The sequence below is a fragment of the Meles meles genome, chromosome 7 (assembly GCF_922984935.1).
Source record: "Meles meles chromosome 7, mMelMel3.1 paternal haplotype, whole genome shotgun sequence".
NCBI classification, from domain to species: Eukaryota; Metazoa; Chordata; class Mammalia; order Carnivora; family Mustelidae; genus Meles; species Meles meles.
This window is the reverse complement of record NC_060072.1, coordinates 47,933,773-47,961,472: the sequence shown is the minus strand read 5'-3', so window position 1 is coordinate 47,961,472 and position 27,700 is coordinate 47,933,773. Positions and strand designations below refer to the sequence as shown.

Here is a 27,700-nt window from a genome sequence, read left to right as displayed (position 1 = left end):
AATAATAAAAGGTTATAAGAGACAAAGGAGATATTATATATTAATAAAATATTCAACAGAGCAAGAAGGTATGAGTTATAAACAAAATACACAAAGTATAAACAAAATACACAAAGTAAAAACTGACAGAACTGAAGACAGTTTCACAGTAGTAGTTGGAGGCTTCAGTACCCTATTCACAATAATAGATAGACTATAAGTAAGGAAATAGAGGGCATAACCAACTAGAGCTAACACACGTACAAAACACTGTACCCACCAATAAGAGCAGAGTTTTCTCAAGTGCGCATGGGCCATTTTCCAGGGTAGATGATATGTTAGGCCACAAAGTAAGTCTTAATAGATTTTATTTTATTTATTTATTTATTTATTTTATTTGACAGAGAGAAATCACAACTAGGCAGAGAGGCAGGCAGAGAGAGAGGAGGAAGCAGGCTCTCTGCTGAGCAGAGAGCCCGATGCGGGGCTCGATCCCAGGACTCTGGGATCACGACCTGAGCCGAAGGCAGAGGCTTTAACCCACTGAGCCACCAGGCGCCCCTATTTTTATTTTTTTAATACATGAAACTAATAGAGATCATGCAAAGTATATTCTCTGACCACAAAGGATGAAGTTAGAAATCAACGACAGGGGTGCCAGGGTGGCTCAATTGGTTAAGTGTCTGCCTTTGGCTCAGGTCATGATCCTAGAGTTCCAGGATTGAGTCCCACATCAGGCTCTCTGCTCCATGGGGAGTCTGCTGCTTCTTCTGATCATCCCCCCACTTTTTAAAGATTTTATCTTTTTTTTTTTTTTAAGATTTTATATATTTATTTGACGGACAGAGATCACAAGTAGGCAGAGAGGCAGGCAGGGGTTGGTGAGAAGCAGGCTCCCTGATGAGCAGAGAGCCCGATGTAGGGCTCAGTCCCAGGCCCCTGAGATCATGGCTTGAGCCAAAGGCAGAGGCTTAGCCCACTGAGCCACCCAGGTGCCCCTCTGGTGCTTTTTCTTTCTCACTCTTTGTCTCTCAAATAAATAGATAAAAAGTTTAAAAAATTAGAGATAGATGAAAGTAAAACACAATATGCCAAAACTAATGGGACCCAGAGAAAGTAGTACTTGGAGAAATTTACAACTATAAATGCTTAATACATTAAAAAATTAAGAAAGACCTCAAGTTAACAAGCTAACTTTATAACTTAAGGAACTAGAAAAAGAAGACAAGCTAAAACTAAAACTAGCAGAAGGAAGGAAATAGTAAAGTCTAGAGCAGAGATAGATGATATAGAAAATAGAAATAAAAAAGCTGATTCTTTAAAAAGATCAACAAAGTTGGCAAATGTTCAGCTAGATAGACTAATTTAAAAAAGAGAAGACTTGAATTACTAAAATAAGAAATGAAAACCTCTCCCCACTTTCATTTCTTATCATTACAGATTCTACCAAAATAAAAAGGATTATAAGAGAGTGCTATGAACAGTTTTTACTAACAAATTAGATAACATTGAGGAAGTGGACAGATTCTTAGAAACAAAACCTACCATGACTGAATCACAAAAAAATAGAAAATCTGAATAGACCTGTAACTAGTAAGGAGATTGAATTAGTAATTAAAAATATCCTGACTAGAAAAGGACTGGTTTCACTGGTGAATTCCACCAAACATTTAAAGAATTAGTATCAGCTCTTCTCAAACTTTAAAAAAAAACAACAAAAAAAACTGAAGAAGAGGGAGCACTCCTTAATTCATTCTGTGAGGCCAGCATTACCCTGATGCCAATGCCACACAAAAACACTATAAAAAAACTATAAACCAATATCCCTTTTTTTTAGGATTTTGTTTTTTTAATTAAAAAAATTTTCTTTTTCTTTTCTGTATTCCAGAATTCATTGTTTATGCACCACACCCAGTGCTCCATGCAATATGTGCCCTCCTTAATACCCACCACCAGACTCACCCAACCCTCCCCCCCCCCCCCAAAACCCTCAGTTTGTTTCTTAGAGTCCACAGTCTCTCATGGTTCGTCTCCCCCTCCAATTTCCCCCATCTCCCTTCTCTCCATCTCCCAATGTCCTCCGTGTTATTCCTTATGCTCCACAGGTAAGCAAAACCGTATGATAATTGACTTTCTCTCTTTGACTTTATTTTATTTTTAAGTAATCTCTATACCCAGTGTAAGGCTCAAACTTACAAACCTGAGATCAAGAGTCACATGCTCTACCAGTTGAGCCAGCCAGATGCACGCCCCCCCACCCCCATATGTCTTACGAACATTGATGTAAACATTCTCAACAAAATACCAGCAAACCAAATTGAGTCACATATTAAAAAGATATATACCATGGCAAAGTGGGATTTATTCTTGGAATGCAAGAGTGGTCCAACATAGAAAAATCAGTCAATGTAATATACCACATTCATGAAATGAAAGAAGCAAACCCCACATGATCATCTCATTTGATGCAGAAAAGGCATTTGACAAAATTCAATAGTTTTTCACTATTTCACTATACATTAAAAAAACAAGGAATAGAAGAAGACTGCCTTAACATAATAAAAGCCACCTATGAAAAACCCGCAGTGATCAGACTCAGTAATGAAAGACTGAGAGGTTTTCCTCTAGATTGGAACAAGGCATGGATGCCAACATTCATTACTTTTATTTAACATAGTACCTAAAGTTCTAGCCAGAGTAGTTAGGCAAGAAAGAGGACTAGAAGGCATCCACATTGGAAAGGAAGAAGTAAAATTATCTGTTTGCAGATGATGTGATCTTATATGTATTGAAAGATTCCACACACACAAAAAAGAAAAAGAATAAAATACTTAGGGATTAAGTTAACTAAAGGAGTAAAAGACTTGTACAATAAAATCTACAAAACATTGCTGAAAGAAACTAAAGAATACATAACTAAACACACCCTATATTCATGGGTTAGAGGATGTAGTATTGTTAAAAATGTCAATGCTATTCAAAGAGATCTGCAGATTCAGTGCAATCCCTACCAAAATTCCAATGATATTTTTTTCAAAAATAGAAAAACCCATCCTAAAATTTATATAGAATCTCAAGGGACCCCACATAGCCAAAACATTTTTTAAAAGGAGTAGCAGAATTGGATGACTCATACTTCTAAGTTTCAAACTTACTACAGAGCTACAGTAATAGAAACAGTATGGTACTGGCATAAACATAGACATACAAGACCAATGGAATAGAAGAGAGAATCCAGAAACAGACTTTCATATTTATGGTCAACTAAAGTTTGACAAAAGTGCCAATACCATTCAGTGGTGAAAGGACAATCTTTTCAACAAATGGTTCTGGGGAAACTGGATATCCATATGTGAAAGAATGACCTTGAACCCTCACCTAACACCACACATAAAAATTAACTCAACAGGGATCAAAGACCTAAATATAATTCATAAAACAGTACAGTTCTTAAAAGAAAACATTAAACAAAAGCTTCTTGACACTGGATTTGGCAATGCTTTCTTGGGTATGACACCAGAAGCATAGGAAGGAAAAGCAAAAATAGACAAATTGGACTTCACGAAAAATAAAAATTTTTGTATTTCAAAAAATACTATTCAGCAGACTAAAATGGCAACCCACAGAATGGGAGAAAAGACTTGGGAATCATATATTTGATAAAGGATTAATATCCAGAATATATAGAGAACTTCTAAAAGTCCAAAACTAAAGGACATTCCAACTCTAAAATAGGTTAAGGACTTGAATAGACATTTCTCCAAAGAAGATACATGAATGATTAATAAGCACATGGAAAGATGCCCAAGATCATTAATTATTAGGGAAATGCAAATCAAAACTACATTGAGATGCCACTTCACATCCATTATGATGGCTAATACCAACAAACAAAAACAGAAAACATGTTAGTGAGAACGTGGAGAAATTGGAACTCACGTGCACTGCTTATGGGAAAGTAAATGGTGCAGGTGCTGTGGAAAATAGTATGGCAATTGCTCAGAAAATAGAAAGTAGAATCACCAGGTGGTCAGCAGTATTACTCCTGGGTCTGTATTCAAGAGAATTGAAAGCATGGTCTCAAAGAGATACTTGTACATTCATATTCATAGCTATATCATTATTCACAGTAGCCAAAAGGTGGCTAAATGTCCTATCAGTACATGAATGGATAAGCAAAATGTGTGTGTGTAAATGGAATATTGTTCAGCCTTTAAGAGGAAATTCTTTTTTTTTTTTTTTAATTTTTATTTTAAGATTTTATTTATTTATTTGACAGTGTGTGAGAGAGGGAACACAAGCAGGGGGAGTGGGAGAGGGAGAATCAGGCTTCCTGCTGAGCAGGGAGCCTGATGTGGGGCTTGATCCCAGGACCCTGGGATCATGACCTGAGCCGAAGGCAGCCACTTAAGGTCTGAGCCACCCAGGCGCCCCTTAAGAGGAGATTCTAACATCTGTTACCACATGGATGAACTTCAAGGACATTATACCTAGTGAATGAAGTAAGACTTTTTTATGCTTATAAAAAAATAAATGCTGTTATGATCTCATTTGTATGAGGTGCCTAGAGTAGTCAAACTCAGAAAAAGTAGAATAGTGGTTGCCAGGATTAGCTGGAAGGGGAAATGAGCTGTTTAATGGGTACAGAGTTTCCATTTTGTAAGAGGAAGAAGTTCTGGATAGTAGTCACACAGCACCATTGAATATACTTAATAGGACTGAGCTGTGCACTTAAAAATAGGGAGGTAAATTTTATGTTATGTGTCTTTTACTTAAAGAATATTAAGAAAAGAAAAAGTCTAAAGGTGGAACAGAATAAATTTTCAGAGATTTTATTGGATGCTTTTTAGTATTTTCAAGAGCTGTGTAGGTTGGTACACAGATTCTTTAATATGTTTCACTTCAAGACTTAAGACTTTTCCTTGATTTATGGTTATGGAAGGATCACTCTCCCTTCTTTTAATCATATTTACTATGATTAAACTTACTTCAAGATGGGAGTTGTGAGATGCTTATAAATGAAATGAATTAAAAAAGGAAGAGAGATTTTCCTGAGTTAATTGGCTGTCTGATATCTCCCAGAAGAGAGAGATGAACAAACAATATGTATTCAAATAAGAGAATTGATTTCTGTTTAGCTAATCAGCTAGGTAATTTTACAAGCTAAAGACAAAGCATAATCATATAATTATAATCATATAAGATAATATTCTATATTAAGCTTCTGGAGAAAAGCAGGGTGTGCTGAGGCAGAAGAGGCCCTAGGTTGCTTCCCCCTCTAACATAGCAGCTTATGGGGGGCCCAAGCAAACACCTGGCCAATATTTTATATATTACTTTGAAGTCCAGAGCTGAAAATTTTGTTTGCATGTGAGTTCATGTTTTAAAATGTTCGTTTTGGATATCAGTCGTTTGTTAACTCTAGCCAATATATAGATTAAAATGAGACTATTAGCAAAACCCCTAATGCCTGATACAGTGTAGTTATTCAGTAAATGTTAGCTCCCGTGCTTGAGTTTGATTTTTTCTGTGTTGTAGAAAATAGATTGACCAGAAATTTCCCAAAAGTTTATTGAAATCTCTTGAAACTCTAGTTTGTAATTTATTGCTATAAGGTGTATCATTATCCTGTGACTATGTGGCATGCTTGTTCATATCAACTGTGTCCTGATGCTTGACTCCTGATTTGGGTTCTGGAGGGCTCTTCTAGATTAGGTATGGTGGGTGGATTCTAAAGTCAGTTTTGGGAGGAGTGACCGTGAAGTTTAAGGAAAGTGACTGGAGGGTACTTGGGTTGGCTTGGTGGGTTGGGCCTCTGACATCGGCTGGGGTCATGATCTCGGGCTCCTGGGATCCGGCAGCATTGGGCTCTCTACTCGGAGGGGAGCCTGCTTCCCCCTCTCTCTGCCTGCCTACTGTGATCTCTCTCTCTCTGTTAAGTAAATAAATAAATAAGAAAAAAAAAAAAAAGTGACTGGAGGTGGAGAATTATCCTGCCACTGGGTGAAATTAGCTGGAAAGGAACTTCAGAGGTGGTTTAGTCTGGCCTCTCCTTGTATGGCTGCGGAGACTAAGTATAGAGAGAAGTGATTTGTCCAGTGTCGTAGCTATAGTGGAGAAGCCAGAGTCAGCCGCTTCTAAAGGTTCTGATACCCAAACATTCTAGAACTTAGACTGTAGCATTTTTACTTGATTGTGTGAATGATAACCTGTAAATGTAATTTTCATTTTAAAAAGAAATCTTACATGAATCAGATTTTTATACTTTGGGGTTTATTGAAATAGATTAATTGAACTAACAGTGCTACCAGAAGTCTCATAAGGATATCATTGTTTTAAAAAGAAATAAGAAGTTCTTGACTTTTTTCTGTTCCTAGGTTAAGTCAGCAAACAAAGAAAACATGGTATTTTGAAGTATGATTAAACTCCTGATGCTGCAGAAGAGGCTAAGAATATTAATGGCCAGATCTAGGTAAGTTGAGGTTTACCTTTGGGGAAAAAAAAAAGAAACAATTTTAAGTTCCCATTATATTCTTTTAAAAAAGAGATTTTAGGTTCGGTTTGGTTTGGTTTTGTTATGTTTTCTTGAATGCAGTCATGTTGCCTCTTGACTTGCTGTCACCTCCAATGAGTAAGGACAGATGGCTTTAATTAAACTAAGGCAGTGTTTACGAATTTAAAATAGTTAGCCAGGTTGCTGCAGTGTTGATCTTCCCAAACAGTAGCTACCTTTTGTCCTTGAACGTACCCTTGGTTACTTTCCCATGTTGTTTTCTCGAGAGAGCATAGTTACGTTTTTGCTGAGTTATGAATTGGGTTGGGCAAGATGGTGAGGCCATATGGTTTCTCATCAAGTGTTTACAGTATTAGTGTACATTATTAGGTCTTCCACGACTCAGATGTGGTCTCCAAATATGAATCTGGTGGTCATTAATGCAGAATATCTAGTATCTTGCCTTTCCCCTTGCCTCGGAGTTTGTGGTTCAGGAGGAGGACTCAGAGATGCAGATGAGACTCTGCATTAAAGTCTTGTTGTCTTCCAGCTGTTTCAGGCTCTCACTCCTACTAAGGCTGATCTTCAGCCTTAGTGAGGCTTCCTGCTCCTTTTTGCCTCCATTTCTTCGCCCATTTCATCAAGGCCTCCTCTTCTTTACTTCTATCCTGACTAGTCCTGGTTGATCTATCACTTCAGACCCCCATTATTGCCAGTATCCTTTAATTTCCTTGTCCTCTTACCCTCTGACCCCGAGTCACTTAACAGTGTGCCCTCTGAACTGCTGAGCGCTGCTATAAAAGCAGCGAATCTTCCTTTCCAGCCTCCGCTGATCTCTCTGGGCAGCCTGCTTAATCATCCTGCTACCTTTCTTGGGCAACCCCTCTGTGAGTAATCCTCCCATTCTCCTCTTGTCCCTCCTGCTTCAGGCTTGCCTTCTTTTGCACAAAGGACATTTAGGATGATAGGTATTACTACTTAGCTTCTCTGCCGTGCTCCACCTGTCCTTACTGTCTTCCCTCTCTCCTCAGAGGACGAGGCATTCCTACTTCTAGGGGTAGACTTCTGCAACTTTTCTTCTCCAGTCTTCCCTCCAGTCTCCAGTCTTGATCCATCATGTAGCACATCTTTTTCCTTTGTTTTTTTTTTTTCCCCTAAAAATTTTAACCAATCTTGATCTCCTGATCACAAACCTGCATCAGTCTATGTCATCTGAAAACAAATAACTCAAGCACTGCATTTTCTTTTGAAACCATGTCTCTCTACACCAAAGCACTCTGCCCTTTCCTTTTTGAACCTGTTCTTGAAAGAGCAGTTTGCATTCTCTGGGGGGGGCTACTTCCTCCTTATCTTCCATTTGTTCACTTTAGTTTGGTTTCTGCCTCTACTCGAGCCCTCCTCCTTGACACTTTCTTTTTTCAGTTGGTATTATTCTTTTTTTTTTTTTAATATTTTATTTATTTGACAGAAATTACAACTAGGCAGAGAAGCAGGCAGAGAGAGAGGAGGAAGCAGGCTCCCTGCTGAGCAGAGAGCCCGATGCGGGGCTCGATCCCAGGACCCTGGGATCATGACCTGAGCCGAAGGCAGAGGCTTTAACCCACTGAGCCACCCAGGCGCCCCTCAGTTGGTATTAGTCTGATTCTTTTTTCCTCCTTTACTTCCTCCGTCTCCTCTAGTATTTCCACATTTCCCAGAATTGGAATTGAAATTCCCTAGAATTTGAACTCTAACACCCCCTCTTTCTACTGTCCTGGGGCAGTGTGTTCTGTTTTGTGGCTTCAGGTACCACGCGTGTATCAATATTTTACCTCCTTCCTCAAATCCACACTCATGTATTTAACTCTCTATTGCATATCTCCATTTCGTTGTTCTCTAGAATCTCCACTTAACTTGTCTCAAGCTGAGCTAACCACCATCACTTGCGCTTGCAGACCAGCGTGGTGTTTTCTGTCTCGGGGAGTAGAACCAGCACCCATCACCTGCCACCCTGGAAACTGCCTCTTCCTTCCTGTCTGCATTGCCTCCTGCTCCATACTGCCCACTGGTCTCCCCAAATATTTTAAAAATTCATCTTCTTTTGTCTATATTCCTAGTATTGCTGCTCTGGATTTAGGTCTATAGTATATTTCATTTTTCAGTATTTTCCAACTAGTTTTTCTTCTCTGAACTGAACTGCCACCTAAATTTATTCTGCAGGTAGATATATTTAAAATGAAGTCCTGAGCACCTCACTTTCCTGGTTCAGATTCTTCGCTGGCTTTCCATCACATGTGGGAGCAAATCCATCCTCCTTAGTATGGCATACAAGGCTTTTAGGTCACATGTTAGGCTTTTCATTAATCATTGTTGAGCTGAATTGGAACATTTCATGTGGATAGAGTTTTCAAGTAGGTTGTACCACCACCTGCATACCCTTGACAGAGTGGGAGGTGTTGCCTTGACAGGTAGCCCGTGAAGGTGGCAAGTCGAAGAATGATTCTCTAGGGGTCCCTGGCCAGCTCAGTTGGCGGAGTGTGTGGCTCTTGATCTCGGGGCTGTGAGTTTGAGCCCCAAGTTGGATATAGAGATTACTTAAAAAGTAATTTAAAAGAAACCCTTTAAAACCAAACCAAAACAAAAAGAATGATTTTTCTACTCCTTTGAAGAAATCGCTTAAAAACATTCCTTCGAGGGGCGCCTTGGTGGCTCAGTGGGTTAAAGTCTCTGCCTTCAGCTCGGGTCATGATCCCAGGACCTGGGATCAAGGCCCGCCATCAGGCTCTCTGCTCGGCAGGGAGCCTGCTTCCTCCTCTCTCTGTCTCTGCCTGCCTCTCTGCCTACTTGTGATCTCTGTCTGTCAAATAAATAAATTTTTAAAAAATCTTAAAAAAACCAAAAACATTCCTTTGAGGTGTTACCTTTTGAGGCAGAAACTACACTGGAGTGATCTCTTAGCAATTCATGTTCAGGAGTGGTGAGGATGGATGTGTAATTTCAGGAAGACTTTGTTTCCATCATTTATCCCTCTACTTAGAAAAAATGTTTTTAGTAATCTTTTGCCTCTTTCTCATCCCATAATTTATTAGGCAGTTTCAGGCATTCCTGGTTCTGTTGCACTTAGGCTTTTCATTAATCATTGTTGAGCTGAATTGGCTTTATTGTGCTTTGCAGATACTGTGATTTTTACAAATTGAAGGTTTGTGGCAACCCTGCTTTGAGCAAGTCTGTCAATGCCATTTTTCCAACAGTGTTTCCTCACGTGGGGTCTCTGTGTTACATTTTGGTAATTCTCACCATATTTCAAATTTTTTTATTATTATTATATTTGTTATGATGATCTGGGATCAGGGATGATGACCTCCTGAAAGCTTAGATGATGGTTAGCATTTTTATTTTTATTATTTTTTAAGATTTTATTTATTTATCTGACAGAGAGAGACACAGCGAGAGAGGAAACACAAGCAGGGGGAGTGGGAGAGGGAGAAGCAGGCTTCCTGCCAAGCAGGGAGCCCGATGTGGGGCTCGATCTCAGGACCCTGGGATCATGACCTGAAGTGAAGGCAGCCACTTAATGACTGAGCCATCTAGGCACCCCAGTGGTTAGCATTTTTAGCAGTGAAGTATTTTTTTTTTTAATATTTTATTCATTTTATTTGACAGAGAGAGAGGTCACAAGTAGGCAGAGAGGCCACAAGTAGGCAGAGAGGCACTCAGAGAGAGAGGGAGAAACAGGCTCGCCACTGAGCAAAGAGCCCGATGCGGGGCTTGATCCCAGGACCCTGAGATCATGACCTGAGCCGAAGGCAGAGGCTTAAACCACTGAGCCACCCAGGTGCCCCAAGTGAAGTATTTTTTAATGAAGGTACATATATTGTGTTGTTAGACATACTGCTCTTGCACACGAATAGACTGTGATATAATGCAAACATAACTTTTATAGGCATCAGGGAACCAAAAACTTTATTTGACTCACTTTATTGTGACACTTGCTTTTTTGCCATAGTCTGGAAGCAAACTTGCAATATCTCCAAGATATGCCTGTATTAATTTTTAAAAATTAAACCCTTATGGGCCACGTTAAGACACGGCTATGTCAGGTGATATTCTTAGTGCCCTTGAAAATTCAGGAGATAAGGTTCCTATCTTCAGGGAGATCACCGTGAAGTCAATGTTGAGACGGATAAACATTACAATAGAATGTGATAAATGCCAGGAGAGAGTCATGTTCATTTGATTGGGAAGACACTGGATGCCGTCTAGCTTCCAGTACCTGGAGTCCCAGACCCCCCATCTCATTGTTCAGGACCCTTTCTGTGGTTTGGCCATACTCGTGTTACAGCCAACCCTGTACTCCAGTCATCTTAGACACCGCCTTTTTTTCTGAATGCGGTGCCACCTTTCATGATCTGCCATGACCTTTGTCTTTGCCTTCTTTGTACCCTTCTCTGTCTCAAGTACCTGTGTCTATTTTATGCCGAGAAAATAACTATTTTCTGTTCACCTTTTTAAGTACCAGCTCAGATGGTGCTTCCCGCCCTGCTAACCCAGAAAGTTACTTGCTCCCTTTTCTGTGCCCACAGGACCCTTCTCATATTCTCATACAATGTTTAGTCATAATGTGTTATCTGTTTACATGTCCGTCTCTCCCTTTAAACTCATGACTCTTCAGGGGTACATACTGTGACTTAATCATCTTTGTGCCTGGTTATTCGCTGGCTGGCATATTACTTAGAGTAAGCTGCCACATATGAGTCTTAATTAATTTACTGTTTTACTTCTTTTGGTTTGTGTACCAGTATACTTTTTCATCTGTTTAATACTTACACCTGCCAGCATCCTTTACCTTTGTTTAGTACAGTTCAGTCCAGCCAGCTCACAAAAGACGTAGAGTACTGCTATGTGCTAGGTAACGTGTTAGGCGTGGGAAATGCAAATTAGTTCTTGGGAAGGAGCTTGTGGTGGAGCAGGAGCGAGAGTTAAGTAAACAGATGATCTGTCACAATTTCTACTAAGGAAGCAATGTGAAGAATGCTGTAATACTGGGAAGCCAAGGGTGCTTTGGGGGCTATGCAAGAAGTATGACTCTCCCAGTGGCTTGGAATCAGAGGAGGCTCCATGAAGGAACTGCGCAGTTGGATCTTGAGAAGGGAAAGGAGCAGCAGCATGGAAGGACGTGGAGGACAAGTTGCTCTGGGGGACTGTTGAATGTGACTTGGGAGGGCTTGAAAGAGAGACAGAGCTCAAACTAGATCTGTAGCCGGGGATGAGATTATAAAGAACCTCATGTCATGCTGACGAGCTTCAAATTTTTTCCTAAAGGTAGTGAAGAATTTTAAGCTGGTTTTATCAGATTTGTGTTTTTTATTATCTAATAGCTTCTTGTGCTTCCTTCCCTTCCCCTTTCCAACTATTGTCATGTTTGTTCTGATTCTTCCCCCTTTTTTAAATGATGTTTTAAATTTTTTCTTTGTTCATTTGGTGTTTTCCTGAACACTTAATGTCCCTTATAATCGATTATCTCTAACCTTGTGTGGGAAAGAAGGATTAGACAGACACGCTCTATCAGTTTTGCTGATACTCTCTACATTGTGTTACTCCTTGATTGTTGGGTTGTTTTTCTCTCTTAATGAACTATTCCAAATTTTGTGTGTGTGTGTCTTATTTACCAATCAACTTCTGCCTGGTGAGGTACATGAAGGATATACTGCAGTGAGTAATAAGAATCAAAATACCTTCCAACCTTGAAGTCCAACATCCCTTTGGACATTTATTAAAAGAGGGACATGAAATTTCTGGTAAACCATTAAGGGTTAATTCCACGAATGACTTTACTATTAAATAGGGTTCCATATGAGATGAGACCCTGATTTTTTTTTTTAAGATTTTATTTATTTATTTGACAGACAGAGATCACAAGTAGGCAGCGAGGCAAGCAGAGAGAGAGGAAGGAAAGCAGGCAGGACCCTGGGATCATGACCTGAGCCGAAGGCAGAGGCTTTAACCCACTGAGCCACCCAGGCGCCCCGAGACCCTAATTTTTTTAAGATAATTTAAAAATAAGCAGACCTTTGCAAATTAAACTGGAAATTTGAGATTTCTATGAAGACTGCCTCACAAAATTATTTTCCTTGTCACTGAGCAGAGTTTACCAGCTGAGTGTGTGAAATCTAGCTCAGCCCTGTACCTTCTTGGGCTTAAATTTCCTCATCAGGATAATGCAGGCCTTGTATTAGATGATTTCTAAAGTCTTTTTCTGTTTTGTGATTTTTGTATCCTACATTTAATAACTTTTTCCAAATTATCTTTCATGTAGTGCTCACATGGTCTTCTGAAGAAGCCATGGGTAGCTGTTGTAGCTGTCCAGATAAAGACACTGTCCCAGATAACCATCGGAACAAGTTTAAGGTTAGTAAAACTGGTTGAGTTCTATCTCTCTGCCTAGTCGGATGTTCTTCTTTTTCTCCACATAATATATCTTACTTCCTCACTTTTATCTCTACACTCTTCTTTTTCTCTTTGTGTCCACTCTGCCTTTTCTTGTTTTAATAAATGATGACAATATGTTCTTACTGACAGTGTGGAATCCTCTTTTACTTTCCCTTTGGTCCTCTCCATCCAATTAGAGCCATACAGTTCTAGTAAAATTTTTTTAAATGCCATTTTATAGGTGCCTCTTCAGTCTGGTCACCACCTCCCAGTCATTGCTTCATGCCTGGATGGTTTCTTAGCTGAACTCTGCCTTGAGTCAGTCACCTTTGTGATCCATCCTGCAGTTGACATCATATTAATCATCCTCTTTCATCATTCTAAAACTTCTGGTGTTCTGTGACCTAGAGCCCAGATGCTCCATTTCTTACCTCTCCACAGCCATTTAGTGTCTCTCGTAGTCTGACCTCAGGTTGTTATACATCATGGCCTCTGGATCACACAGACCCAGGTATAAGTCGAAACCCTGCTGCTTTGTAGCTTTGTGACTTGGGCAGGTTACCTTATCACTGTGTGTTTCTTCCAGTTTTGTACAGTGGAGAAAATAATATTACCTGCAGTTTAGGATTGTTTTGAGGATTAAATGGGAAAATACTTGGAAAGCACTCTGCCAATCCCAGAAATACAGACTGTTTTCTTAAAATGTTACCGACTCCTCATAGTCTCTGGCCATTTTCAGAAACTCAGCAGTGTGAGGCCTGCCCTTCCATGAACTCTGTGCCGGTCTTGTCTTGGTCTCCCTGAAACATACCTTCTTCATGTCTGCTGTAGCACTGCACCTTCAGGATATGCCCCACAACCCCTGATCCACCAGGCCCAGCCCAACTCCCTCCTCCTCTCACATGAAGGCATCTCCAGCCACCTTAGGCCACACTTTCTGCCTTTTGCAGCCTCGGTTGCACCCATTTGTCAGTTGCTCACATACAGCCTTGTGTTGTTGACTTCATGTTTGTGTATCTGATACGTTCACTGGGCATGTGAGCTTCTTGTGGGTGGTACCAGGTCTTACACTGCTGCATAGCCCATGTGCTACACACATGTTGGCTGGTGCATGGACTAACAAAGGAGTGAATAACTGAACCAGTCAGCGACAGTGCCTTTTACTGACAGACTGGCAAAAATATGTGTATGACTGTTCAGAGGGAACATTAGGGTGGTACTAATTAAATTTTCTTTTTTAGGTCATTAATGTGGATGATGATGGGAATGAGTTAGGTTCTGGTATAATGGAACTGACAGACACGGAACTGATTTTATACACTCGGAAACGTGACTCGGTAAAATGGCACTACCTCTGCCTGCGGCGCTATGGCTATGATTCAAATCTCTTTTCTTTTGAAAGTGGCCGAAGGTGTCAGACTGGACAAGGTCGGTGGAGCCTTTAATTTTTTTTTTTCTCCAAACAGTATCACATTTGAAAATTATTCTTTCAGTTATTCTATTTATAATGTTTAAGTTAATACTTTACTTTTTTCCTGGTAGAAAAAAAAATCCCCCAACTAAGTAGATTGTTAAGAAAAGAGATGCAGTAAACCATGACTTCATTTATCAGGCATTTACTCAGCACATTCTCTATGTCCAGAATTTTGACTCATATTATTTAAAATTTTCAGTAGTTGATTAGCTGCAGTGAATTGACTATGTATCTTTATCGTTAAAACTTCCTGGGGGAAAGAACCTAAACTTTAGAGTCAAACTGAACATGGTTTGGTTTTTTTGTGGCCTGCTGCTTGATAGGCCTTGCACAAGTTACATGATCTCTGTAGAACATCAGATTTCTTGTCTGTCAGAAAAGAATGCTGATCCCTACTTTACAGAACTCTTGTAATAAACAAGGTAAGGATTGTAAACCATGGAGCGAGGCACGGACAAATGGTGAAGGATCACCTTGGTAATGGTGACTTGGGTGCCCCCTGCTGTTAAAAAGCAGACCAAAGGAAGTGTTCAAATCTTGTTTTTGTCTGTCTTGTTTTGGACATAGGAAAATTATTCTGTGAATTTCTTTTTGGGTTTATGTTTTGAAACAGAGACTATCATTAATTTATCAGACATTTGATTAAAAGACCCTTCTTCCTGTCAGTGCATAGAATGCTTACTTTACAGTTCTGTTCTTTGACAGGTGTTCCTGTATTTTTTTTTAAAGCTACAGCTACCATTTTCCCCTTCTCTTTTATGTATAGGAATCTTTGCCTTTAAGTGTGCCCGTGCAGAAGAATTATTTAACATGTTGCAAGAAATTATGCAAAATAATAGTATAAATGTGGTGGAAGAGCCAGTTGTCGAAAGGAATAATCATCAGACAGAATTGGAAGTCCCCAGAACACCTCGAACACCTACAAGTAAGTACCAGTTTTCCCTCTTGTATTTTGAAATAGACATTCATAAACTTTGAATTAGGGATATTTAATCTGTAACGCCTTAGAAATCACCATTGGCTAAGGTAAGTGTAATGGTTGTCAGTTGTATTTTTTAAAGCTGCTAGAGCTATAATTATAAGTATTTTTAATATTTTAAGTAGGAAAATATTAAAAGTTCTATATTATCTAAAATGTGAATGGAAAGTTGGAGTGGAAGGAGGGTGTCGTTTGTGCTCTGATTTCTGTTGCGTCTTATCAGAAACACCTTGCTTAATTTTCTCAGCTTAGATTCCATTCTCATTCACTTTTATCTCTGTCCCCCCCCATATCCTGCTTTTCTTCTTAAACCAATAAACAAAAACTCAGCTCCAGGGTTTGCTGCTCAGAATTTACCGAATGGATATCCCCGATATCCCTCATTCGGAGATGCTTCCTCCCATCCGTCAAGCAGACATCCTTCCGTGGGGAGTGCACGGCTGCCTTCCGTAGGTGAAGAATCTACACATCCTTTGCTTGTGGCCGAGGAGCAAGTAAGCGTGCGCTACTGCCTAATGGGATGACAGACTGGGTGGAATTGAAGCATTGCTGCGCTGATGCGTGGAAATTTCAGTCTGAATTTTAGCTTTCACTGTTTATGACTTTTGTAGTGTAGGATCAGAGGAAACAGCATATATTTTCTAACATATGCCAAATGCGTACAGGTGTGGAGGGAGACATAGCATCACAGCAGCCTGTGGACTCACAGGAGAGGTGCATCTGTAGGGAAGGACAGATAGAATTAATGGTCAGTTCCAGTTACAATAACATCCAATGGATCTGGAATTTGTACTGCTTTTTATGTCAGTGCACTACTAGCAGCAAGGTAGCTTTCGTTGTCAGTGTTTGTATGAGGCTCTTTAATGTTTCTAACTATTCTGTTTTTCATTTGAGGAATGAAGTATTGGGTTAAACATCATCTGTATGTTAATTAGTTATTCTTATCTCTTGTAAACCAAATGGTCACATATCATTAAGAAACTTTTACTGTTTTAAAATCTGTTTCTCTGTGTTCTTTACATAGTAAATGAATTCTTAGTTACTATAACTACACTTCCCTCAGTTTTTGCATTTTTTGAATTTTTTCAAATTTTATGAATAGTCTTCCAAACTTTTTTTTTCTTTTAAGATTTATTTATTTGAGAGAGAGTGCACGTGTGCATGCTTGTGAGCGTGGAGGGAAGGACAGAGGGAGAAGGAGAGAATCCCAAGCAGAACCCCCTGCAACCATGCTTCACCTCTACCCTGCCACCCTCCCACCCCCCCCACCCCCCCCAACCCCACCAAATCAGAAGCCCAACACAGTGCTCAATCCCATGACCCCGAGATCATGACCTGAGCCAAAATCAAGAGTTGATACTTAACAGACTGAGCCACCCAGGTGCCCCTAGTCTTCCACCAACATTTTATATTGTTCCCCAGAAATACCATTGACCTTTTCTAAATAGTGATGATTTCTTAGTAGGTTGCATTTATTTTATACCAATGCATTTTATAGAACTCTTATTAAATCTAGCAGTGTTTATCTCTTTATTTGGTCACATTATCTGCAAATCATGATAAATTTGTCTCTCTTTTTTTTTAATGCTTGTTATTCCTTATTTCTAAATTATGTTTCAGTGCATTATGAGAATTTCTAAAAAAACATCAAAATGATAATCCCAATATGTTCCTGACTTTTTTTTGACAGAATGATTTTCATGTATCAAGTACAACGTTATGTGTTATTTTAGAGTAGTTATTCTGTTTTTGTTTTTGTTTTTCTTAGATTTTTATGTATTTATTTGAAACAGAGAGGGAGAAGCAGACTCTCCACTCTGAGCAGCGAGCCTGACTTGGGGTTCAGCCCCAGGACCCTGACATCATGACCCGAGGCAAAGGCAGGTGGTTAACTGACTGAGCCACTTAGGCACCCCTAGAGTTATTTATTCTTTTATCAAGTGAAGAAAGTGTTTCCACATTCCTCCTTTCTCCCCACCTTTTTATTAGTGAAAAACAAGGACAAAAGCTTTGAAGGAGAGAGAAAGGTAGTCGATAAAATTTAACTGATATGGTCAGCCTTTTTTTGGTTATTGATCCTCTCTTCTGTTTTGCTTTAGGTACATACCTATGTCAACACTACAGGAGTGCAAGAAGAGCGGAAAAACCGCTCAAGTGTGCATGTCCCGTTGGAGGCGAGGATTTCGAATGCTGAAAGCAACACACCAAAAGAAGAGCCAAGTCGTGTTGAGGACAGGGACCCTCAGATTCTTCTTGAACCCGAAGGAGTCAAATTTGTCTTAGGACCAACCCCTGTTCAAAAGCAGTTAATGGAAAAAGAGAAACTGGAGCAACTTGGAAGAGACCAAGTCAGCGGAAGTGGTGCCAATAGCACAGAATGGGACACTGGATATGACAGTGATGAGCGAAGAGATGTGCCCTCTGTTAAGCTGGTGTATGAAAATATCAATGGGTTATCTATCCCTAGTGCCTCAGGGGTCAGGAGAGGTCGTCTGACATCCAGCAGTACCTCAGATACCCAGAATATCAACAACTCAGCTCAGAGAAGAACTGCATTATTAAACTATGAAAATTTACCATCTTTGCCTCCTGTTTGGGAAGCCCGCAAGCTTAGTAGGGATGAAGATGACAATTTAGGACCAAAGACCCCATCTCTAAATGGCTACCATAATAATCTAGATCCAATGCATAACTATGTAAATACAGAGAATGTAACAGTGCCGGCAAGTGCTCACAAAATAGAATATTCGAGGCGTCGGGACTGTACGCCGACAGTCTTTAACTTTGATATCAGACGCCCCAGTTTAGAACACAGGCAGCTCAATTACATACAGGTGGACTTGGAAGGCGGCAGTGACTCTGACAACCCTCAGACTCCAAAAACGCCTACCACTCCCCTTCCGCAAACCCCTACCAGGCGCACAGAGCTGTATGCTGTGATAGACATCGAGAGAACTGCTGCTATGTCAAATTTGCAGAAAGCGCTGCCGCGAGATGATGGTACATCTAGGAAGACTAGACATAATAGTACTGACCTGCCCATGTGAGCCTGGAAAGCGGTACATTGTTTGCACCTTTGTGAAGTTTTAACCAATGAAGATGCAAGTGCTTCATTGTCATTTCTAAACACTAACTCCTTTTATAGACTGATAAGATTTTTTTTGAATATTTCCTGTGCTTCTTTAACTAAAGGGAATTAATGTAGAGCAGGTACTCATTAAAGAACACTAATTTCAGTATGTACTACTCATTACTGTACAGCAGCATTCCCATTTTCACAGTGCCTATTTAAAATGAGAGTTGAAGCGAGTGACATGCTGGTTGATTTTTATCAGTAGTCTGGACTTACGCATATCATTCATGTCTAAGTCATGGTTGGCATTTAAAACATTTTATAAAGCCTCTTGATAACGTGCATTGCTAACATAACTAGGCGTTGAAAGTAATATTTGTAGATTCACTATTCATGGTATATGGCCTCCAGCATGTAACATGAGGAATTCTGTATTTCATTAATTGTAGGCTTTATGACTTGAGCCAAAACATGTAAAGGAAATAGAAGTACCACACCTCCTTATATACCAGTCAGTTCCTTTGCCTTCTGCGTTACTAGGAAGAGTCATGCGCCCAGGAAAATGGTTTGCTCTTGGTGTGTTGAAAGGCAGGAAGGAGACAAGATTTTCTGTTTACTCATCTCATGATGTCATTTGAAGGGCATGCCCAGATATCTTAATCAGAATTACACTAGACTCAAGAAACTAGTCTCAGGTCACTTTACCCAAAAACATTTGGAAATCTGAACCATGATCTCCTGCAAGTTTCTCTCCTGTAGATTATGAACAGTGACATTGTTTTCTGGAGGCGTTTGTGCCATTAGGTTGTCATTTACCTTCAGTTTTTTCCTTTGGTGTTCGGGATGTCTTATTTTGTTGCTTAATGTCTTTTTTTCCATTTAAAATGTTTGAGTTTGTATATAGTTTTGAAATTGGATCATGTGTTTGTTGTCATTTCGTTTGCATTTTTGTCAAATTGTGGTTTTGAAGGTTCATTTGGAACTTACTGTTATTCTATAACAGGGTTGCCCTTGTCCAGTATTTATTTATATGCTGTTTACTTTTCAAGTTGATGAAAACATTCGCTCAATTTGAAACTTCACTTGTGTCCATAGGTGATCTCTTTAACAGCCGAGGAAAAAAAGGAAGCTACTTTTAACATGCAAAGTCCCCTAAAGGTACTGTGTTCTCTCTGTGGGCACCCTCCCCAGCACTTTAGCAGTGATTCCCTTGTCACGCGGCTGCAATTATATTTTGCCCACAGTAGTGCTCCTCAGCTCTGCTCTCCTTTCACTCGTGGCTGGAGCTTCGGTTATCCCTTGATTCCATTAGAATGTTAGGAGTGTGGCCAGCATAGCAGGTACAGTGGAAGTCTTAGAGCAATGAGATTGTGTCATAATTTAGGATTTAGAATGAATTGAAGTTTATATAAACTGAAGAGAGTCGATAAGTCCTTAACTCTTGGAAAATCAAGAGTGTTCCAGTTTCTCAAATGCTAGAGAAGACAAGGAACGGTACAGTGGAAAGGCTAGGTTCCTGTTTTCTCTAAATATGAGGAAGTTTGAGATCATGATTTGGATCTCTCTGCCAGATTAACTAAGGTTAATTGAGCATGAAAAGGTTTCAGTCATAGAGCACCCAACCTGATGAGTAAATAATTATAGGACAGTGGATGGATTAGCAGAATAATAGAGTGGGACCATTATAAAGAAAATAAATTATTAAAGGCGTCTTTATTATTTTCAGTGCCATTGGTTTATGTGCATAGCAGAATTTTCTTTTTTTTTTTTTTCTTCTGTGAACTTGGTGCTTAATAAAGTGTTCCCTGTTCTCTAAAAAGAGAGCAGTGGTGTAGGTGTGCAGTTTCCATTTTTAATATATTGTTCCATTTATGCTTTCTTCTGAGTAGATTGCTAATCGTGCCAAATTTATGTGATGGTTTTTGTAATGTGGAATAAGAATTATGATGGAACCAGTACATTTGGTTTTCTCCAAAACAAGCAGTCAAGACAGAACCTCCAAATGAAAGGGCTGACCTATTGATTCATTTTGGAGGTTGGATACTTTATTTTCTTTCTTTTCCTCATTATTTTCATTTTCCTTCCAGATTCTCATTAGTTTTTATGTATTTTAGGTAGCTCCAATATAATCATTGCAGGTTATGCTTTAAATACTGTGTGCTTTAAAAATGAAAATGGGACCAATTTGTCTGCTAAGAATTTGATTTTAAGTACTATGAGTATTAGGAAGATGTATACAACTGGTGTTTATTTCTAGATGTCTCTGGAAATCACCTGTGTTCCTATTTAATAAAAAGTAATGTAGAACACTACTTGTCCTTTGCAGTAGTCTAGTCATGGGCATTAAGCTCTGTCCTGGAAGAATGTACCTGTTACTAGGTGCATTTTAGAATGAGATATTTTATTGGGATATAATTGTGGCCATATGTTTCAGATTTTCTGAGACAGACCTAATTTTAGATATTCTATTCCCGTTGGTAGACCATGGGATCCCACTTTTTGGTTTTGGAAATAGAATCATCGTTCATACGCTTTCCCCTCAATGGAGTCCTCTTTTATCCATACAGGTGATAACAGCTTTTTATCCCAGATCAGACGTTGGAAACTGATATGGGTATTACCTGTTTTTTCGTCATGTCTTTGACTTCCCAGTTTCATCTTCCTTTGAAAATGAAAATATGGTGCCTTCCCTCCCTCCAGGAAGATTGGCAAATAGTTCCTTTTATTTACTGCTGCTGTGGAGTGATGAGATATGCACTTTACTCTTGAAGACTCAGCAAAAAGCTTTTCACTTCCCAGTATATCCAGAATAGCTCACATTTGGGACTTAACGAAAATTTGCCAAGCAATCTTTGTTTTTTATAGATACTAATGTTGACCCCACAGTTCAATGTTATAAGTCAAGCTAGTCTTTGTTTATTCCCCCCCTCCTCAAAAAAATCTGTGGCACAACATATAAAAATGTACCTCAGTAATGTTCTATTAAAAATGGGACAGGGGCCTTATGTTTTCATAATTTCCCAATAATGTGCCACCATATTTTTGCCTCAAGGTAAAGGTTTTAACAAGCTAAAAAGTACTTCCCACTCCCCGCTGTGCTGTTCCTAACCCATAATGCCCAAGTGTTTTGTGCAATGTGTAGTGTGTGTGTATAAATATATATATATATGTGTATATATGTATACATATATATGTATATATCTCCTTGAAATAGACATACCATCAGAGACAACATTCAGAAGTAACTGATGTATTGGCATCTTGTTCATATTTCTGATATGTGAGGTATATGGTACTAATTACCTTTTCCCTGATGTTTGCCAAATTTGAATAAAGGCATTGGTACGAAATTACAGAATGTATAGAGAATGTTTTTGGCTTGAAAAACTAACAGATATTTTATGACATACCACAGTATACTCTGCCCAAACCAGCACCCTATCTATCCTGTTCTTTACATCCCTATTCCCCGTTCCTACTTCCTCATTTTTTGGTATAACACAATTCTTTTGTAGCATCAATACAATTACAATTCTATAACAATTGGACAATAGTAGCATGGAAACAGACTGGTATTAATAGTACAGTAGTCACCGGTGTGCCACATTTGCATTAGTAAATGCAAAATATACATTTTATAAAGGAAAAATTTTGTGTTACGTTTTTTATTTTCATTACATTGTATAATACTGTAAGATTATTGTATGTCCTAATTTGCATTATAAATGTTTTTTTCCTACGTAAAGGCATAAATATAGCAACTTTGTATAAAGGTAGCTTGTTAGATTTTTAATTTTTTCTTTTATAAAAATTGTCTAACAGTGGGACTACCATTGCCAAATTGTATATGAAATAGGAATTTTTCCCCTATGGTTAATTTCTTTTATAAACATTCCATATTTCTCTAATAAAAGACATAAGTGATACTGTACTATGCATAAATTGTATATTAATGCTGTTTCATATCAGCATTTTAAATTTTGGGTTTGCATTTTTAATATTGGCAAAATTTACCACTGTTGATTAAACTTTGTTGTATATGTAACAACATCTTTTGCCCTCTATCCTTTCCCATCCTTTGTTCTCTGTTTCTCCCTATCAGTGCCAACTTCATACATTTTGTAGCATGGCAATAAAATATAACTTTTACACTGAGGCCCAGTGTGGCTTTTTGGAGGACGTGGAGCTGGGAGGATTGCCCTCTAGTCGTTCTTTGCATATGACTTTTTGCCATATAAACCATATCTCCAGGCATGAGAAGTTATCTCATATATGATGTAAACATGCTTTTAAGGACAAGTGTGAATGTGCTTTTAAGCTTAATTTTTGTCATAACAAATAAGAACTAATTTTTTTATCTTTGGAAAAGTCACAGTTCTTGGAGTACAATCAAACCTTTATTAACTGGAGTACTTAAAGAATAAGCTAATAATTGAATTTAGTTCAACAAGGGCTAAGCAACACATTTTTTTAAATCCTTATTTATTGTAGAGTATTAGTATACTGTCCTAAAAATTATATGTAAAATATGGTTTAATCTTAGATGATTTAAAATCTTGCAATGCCTTACTGTTGTCATTCTGGCATAAATTTCCATAATGAGGTACTCAAGTTGATACTGGAATCTGAGCTGACTATACACTGACCTTAAGCATTCATGAAAAACTGCTTTGTTGAATAAAATCTGATTGGAGTTCTTATGGTTACTTTCCCCTTCTTGCCGAAAGTAGATTGCAATAAAACCCCAATAAAAGTTTGGTTGGATACCTATTTAAAGTTTTCCTGTATTTATATTTCATAAATTTCTTAAAACTTTATGATAAGAGGTTTTATTTCTTAGTCTCCTATCATTGCCTCCCATTTTCAAAGCGATCATGTAATGAATGGGTTAAAAGACCATGTTTCATCAAAGTGAAATGAAATTGTTAAGTGTTTGACAGACTCTCTCACAGTTTTATCCATGTGACCATTCAAACTAGTAGTTCTCAGCTTTGAGACGCCAAACCTATTTTTGAGTCACAGCGTGAGCACTGCAAAGCCTATTTGGGTACAGCTCAAGATGGAGATCATTTAAACAATGGAAGGGTAGACGAGTCCACGTATGATTGCCTGCTTACTGTGTGCCAGACACCATGGAACCCATAGATTGGTTAAGATGGGGCAGAGATGGCATCTTGGGAAATTAGAGCATTCGTTCTCAGAAATTTAAAACTTCTTTGGATTATTTCTATATTTTTCTTTTGAGTTTCTTCGAAGACAGTAGCCATTCACACGTTATTCTTATTTAATGGATGAGCACGAGCTAGGTCCTGTGCTACCAATAAAGATAGCAGTCCTTGTGCTCAAAAGTTTAGAATCGCTTTCTTAATGGGGGCAGTGCCCTTCTGCCCCGCCCCCACCCCGGAGAACTAAGCCCTGAGACAAATATAATATTTCTTTTTTTTTTTAAGATTTACTTATTTATTTGACAGAGAGAGAGATCACAAGCAGGCAGAGAGAGAGGAGGAAGCAGGCTCCCTGCAGAGCAGAGAGCCCGATGCGGGGCTCCATCCCAGGACCCTGAGATCATGACCTGAGCCGAAGGCAGCGGCTTAATCCACTGAGCCACCCAGGCGTCCCACAAATATAATATTTCTGATACTTCTAGAATGGTACTAGTTGTATACCTTAGGAAAATTGGAAAAAAATTGTTACTCCAATTATTAATAAAAGTGGTATGATAAAGACACACACAAAGGAAGGGCATCAAACTCAAAAGAGTGGAGATTTTCAAGAAAAACCTAGAGAAGGTAATCCCTAAGGTGTCTGATGAGAGTCTTCGTAGATTGAGAGCAGGAGAGGAAAGGATGTCTTAGGGAGAAGGAATAAGGTACAAAGGCACAGTTGTATATAACTATACATAGATCATGACTGTTCAGTGGTGACAAGGGGTTCCATATGACTGGAGCATAGATTGCAAAGGCAGGGTGGGGGATAGAGGAGGAGGAAGAAATCAGTTCTACAAAGGTGTAGAACATGAAGGAATTTTTGTTTTAATCTAAATGAGGTGAGAATTTGGAGGATTTTAACCATTGGAGGAACAATAGATGATTCTGACAACAACATAGAGGAACACTGGAGGGTGTGGCATTGTAATGAAGCAGGGAGATAATGAAGCAGGGAGATTGATTTAGGCTCTTAAAGAAATGGAACCGAAACTGGATAAATGCCTCTTCAAAGGCATTGTTGAAAGAGTATTTGCAGGTGAGGTACTGCTGTGCAACAAACCACCCTAAAATATAGTGGCTTAAAGCACCAAATCCTGTTATTTCTCCCATTGCTATAGCTATAGATAAGGGTGAGCAGACTTTGGAACCCATCCAAAGTTACAAGGCTAGTAAACAGAGGAGCTGAAATCCAAACCCAGGCAGCCTGGTCCCAGAAGCTGAACATTTAATCCCTCGGGTACAAGGGTGACACCAAAGGAAGTCAGAAAGGTGGAAGAGTCAAAAACACATGCAAGGGGGAAAGGACAGATTGCCTAGAGTCCCCAAATAAGGGGTCTCCTGGTTGTTTTGTCCTAGCTCCAAATGTCCTAGCTCCTAATTTCTGTCCTCCATCCAAATGCCCCGGCTATACCCCCAACTTCGCTAAATTCCAGAAGGGAGGGGCATTGATTGGTTTCTCCATCACCCACAGTCTCGGGCTTAGGTAAATCTCGGGCCTGGGGGAGGAGATGTTTCCAGGTTAAGTGATTTGGTCCACAATGAAAACAACCCTTTTTAAATGTTTTGTTTTTTTTTTAAGATTTCATCCATTTATTTGACAGAGAGAGAGGTCACAAGTAGGCAGAGAGGCAGGCAGAGAGAGAGGAGGAAGCAGGCTCCCTGCGGAGCAGAGAGCCCGACGCGGGGCTCGATCCCAGGACCCTGAGATCACGACCCGAGCCGAAGGCAGCGGCTCAATCCACTGAGCCACCCAGGCGCAGGCATCTCAGCTTCTCACTGTGACTCTTCCCATTATGTGATTTGGGATCTGCCCATTAAGGTGCATTTCCTGCAAGAAGAGCAAGTTTTCAAAATCTTGGTTTATTTAAAACAGCAATTTGTCAATCTGAACACCACATTTCATGATGGATCTTGAGAACAGGGTAAACCCGGGTCAGCATATTTTTTTCTGGAAAGGACCAGATAATAACTATTTTAAGCTTTATGGGCTAGACAGTCTGTCACAACCACTCTGCTATTGTATATAATTCTGTATCGCGCTGCACAGTATAAAAATGAGTGGGCTGGGCAGCTGGCTGGCTCAGAAGAGCATGTGTCTCCTGATCTCAGGGTCATGAGTTCGAGGCCCACTTTGGGTGTAGAGATTACTAAAAACAAACAAAACCACAACTTTAAAAATACATATATTAAACAAAATGGGTATGCTTGTGTTCCAACTAACTTTTATGGACACCAAAATACAAGTTTCATATAACTTTAATGTATCACGAAATAGTCTTCTTTTTTTGCCCCAATCATTTAAAAAATGTAAAACACATTCTTAACTCTCTAGCCATAAAAAATAGGTGGGAGGTTAGATTTGGTTCCCTCCCCACAGTTTGTCAACCCCTGACAAAACTAACTAACCCTCTTAAAGAGGGTAAACTTAAGAGGGTAAACTAACCCTCTTAAAGTATATCTGAAGAGTTAAAACAATTAAAAATTGTAAACATCTACCCATTTAAAAAAAAATTATGTTAGTCACCATACAGTACATCATTAGTTTTTGATGTAGTGTTCCATGATTCATTGTTTGCGTATAACACCCAGTGCTCCATGCAATCCATGCTCTCTTTAATACCCATCACCAGGCTCACCCATCCCCCCACAGCCCCTCCCTTCTAAAACCTTCAGTTTGTTTCCTGGAGTCCATAGTCTCTCAGGGTTCTTCTCCCATTCTGGTTTCCCCCTTTCATTTTCCCCTTCCTTCTCCTAATGTCCTTCATGCTATTCCCTATGTCCACAAATAAGTGAAACCATATTAATTGACCTCCTCTGCTTGACTTATTTCACTTAGTGAACTCTAACAATTACCGGTAAGTCCAAGCATTTGCTACATGATCAATTAATTATTCAGAGGAGAAAAGAATATCAGTAGATGATATAAAACTAAAAGTGTTTTTTTTTTAAAGCACATTTTACTGTAAGCGGCCTAGGCAGTCTACTTGGAGTTAGGTAGAAAATTTTGTTTTTAATAACTGAAATATTTGGAATCAATCTTGGTCTCTACCAACACATTATGTAAAAGATATTAGTCATCTCTACTAGTGGAGAGGAAAAGAACGAGTGAAATGTGATACATGAAAATGAGCAAGCAGGGCAAAGATAAAGTGAATGTCTCCATCAGAGTTCACAAGACTTTGTCCTAGCTAATCAACGTCCAGTTAAAAGACACTTTTTATTTTATTATTTTTTTAAAGATTTTTATTTATTTATTTGACAGACAGAGATCACAAGTAGGCAGAGAGGCAGACAGAGAGAGAGAGGGAAGCAAACTCCCCGCGGAGCAGAGAGCCCGATGCAGGACTCGATCTCAGGACCCTGAGATCATGACCCCAGCGGAAGGCAGCGGCCCAACCCACTGAGCCACCCAGGCGCCCCTTATTTTTTTTTTTAAAGATTTTATTTATTGACAGACAGAGATCACAAGTAGACAGAGAGGAAGGCAGAGAAAGAGAAGGAAGCAGGCTCCCTGCTGAGCAGAGAGTTGGATGCCTGGCTCCATCCCAGGACTCTGGGATCATGACCTGAGCTGAAGGCAGAGGCTTTAACCCACTGAACCACCCAGGAGCTCCAAAAGACACTTTTTAAAGTTCAGTGAAAGGAATGTAACACTTCCTCGTAACTCAATAAATAACGTTTAAAATTAAAATCTCAATAGAAATATTTAGTAAGGTAACCGTAATCCCAGAACCTCCACAAACTGAAAAAGCTGAATGCGCTTGCTTCTGAGGAAGTAAGTGGTGAGGGCGGTGAATTGTTTTTCGTTATTAACATATAACACTTTAAACTGTGTATATGTGGTACTTTAAGGCAAATTTTTAAAAATTAAATTTAAGAAAAATTAAGCATGCGAGCAGAAACTCCGTTGTTATAGCAACCTCGCGTCGCAGCGTCCCTTTTGTTCTTCGGAGGTTCTACACCGCGGCTCCACCCAATACGTCAGATCCTCCTCTCCTTAGTGCGGTACGGACGCCGCAGGGGGCGGAGCGCGAGTCAAAGCCCCGCCCCCCAGTGAGAAGAGCGGCGTTTAGGACAGCGGTCCTCC

The 27,700-nt window shown here is 39.3% G+C and overlaps 1 protein-coding gene across 3 annotated transcripts in view; it reads left to right on the top strand.

The window, feature by feature from the left end:
- FRS2 (fibroblast growth factor receptor substrate 2) overlaps positions 1-23,159 on the top strand; it is a 121,298-nt gene extending 98,139 nt beyond the window's left edge. For all 3 annotated transcript variants that reach the window (XM_046012815.1, XM_046012814.1, XM_046012816.1), the window contains 6 exons: positions 6,357-6,451; positions 12,768-12,859; positions 14,122-14,308; positions 15,121-15,279; positions 15,664-15,827; positions 17,433-23,159. In XM_046012815.1, coding sequence (XP_045868771.1) covers positions 12,794-12,859; positions 14,122-14,308; positions 15,121-15,279; positions 15,664-15,827; positions 17,433-18,380 — 1,524 coding nt within the window. In that variant the 5' untranslated portion in view covers positions 6,357-6,451; positions 12,768-12,793 and the 3' untranslated portion in view covers positions 18,381-23,159. The remainder of the gene's footprint in view (positions 1-6,356; positions 6,452-12,767; positions 12,860-14,121; positions 14,309-15,120; positions 15,280-15,663; positions 15,828-17,432) is intronic.
- Positions 23,160-27,700: the final 4,541 nt, after the last annotated feature.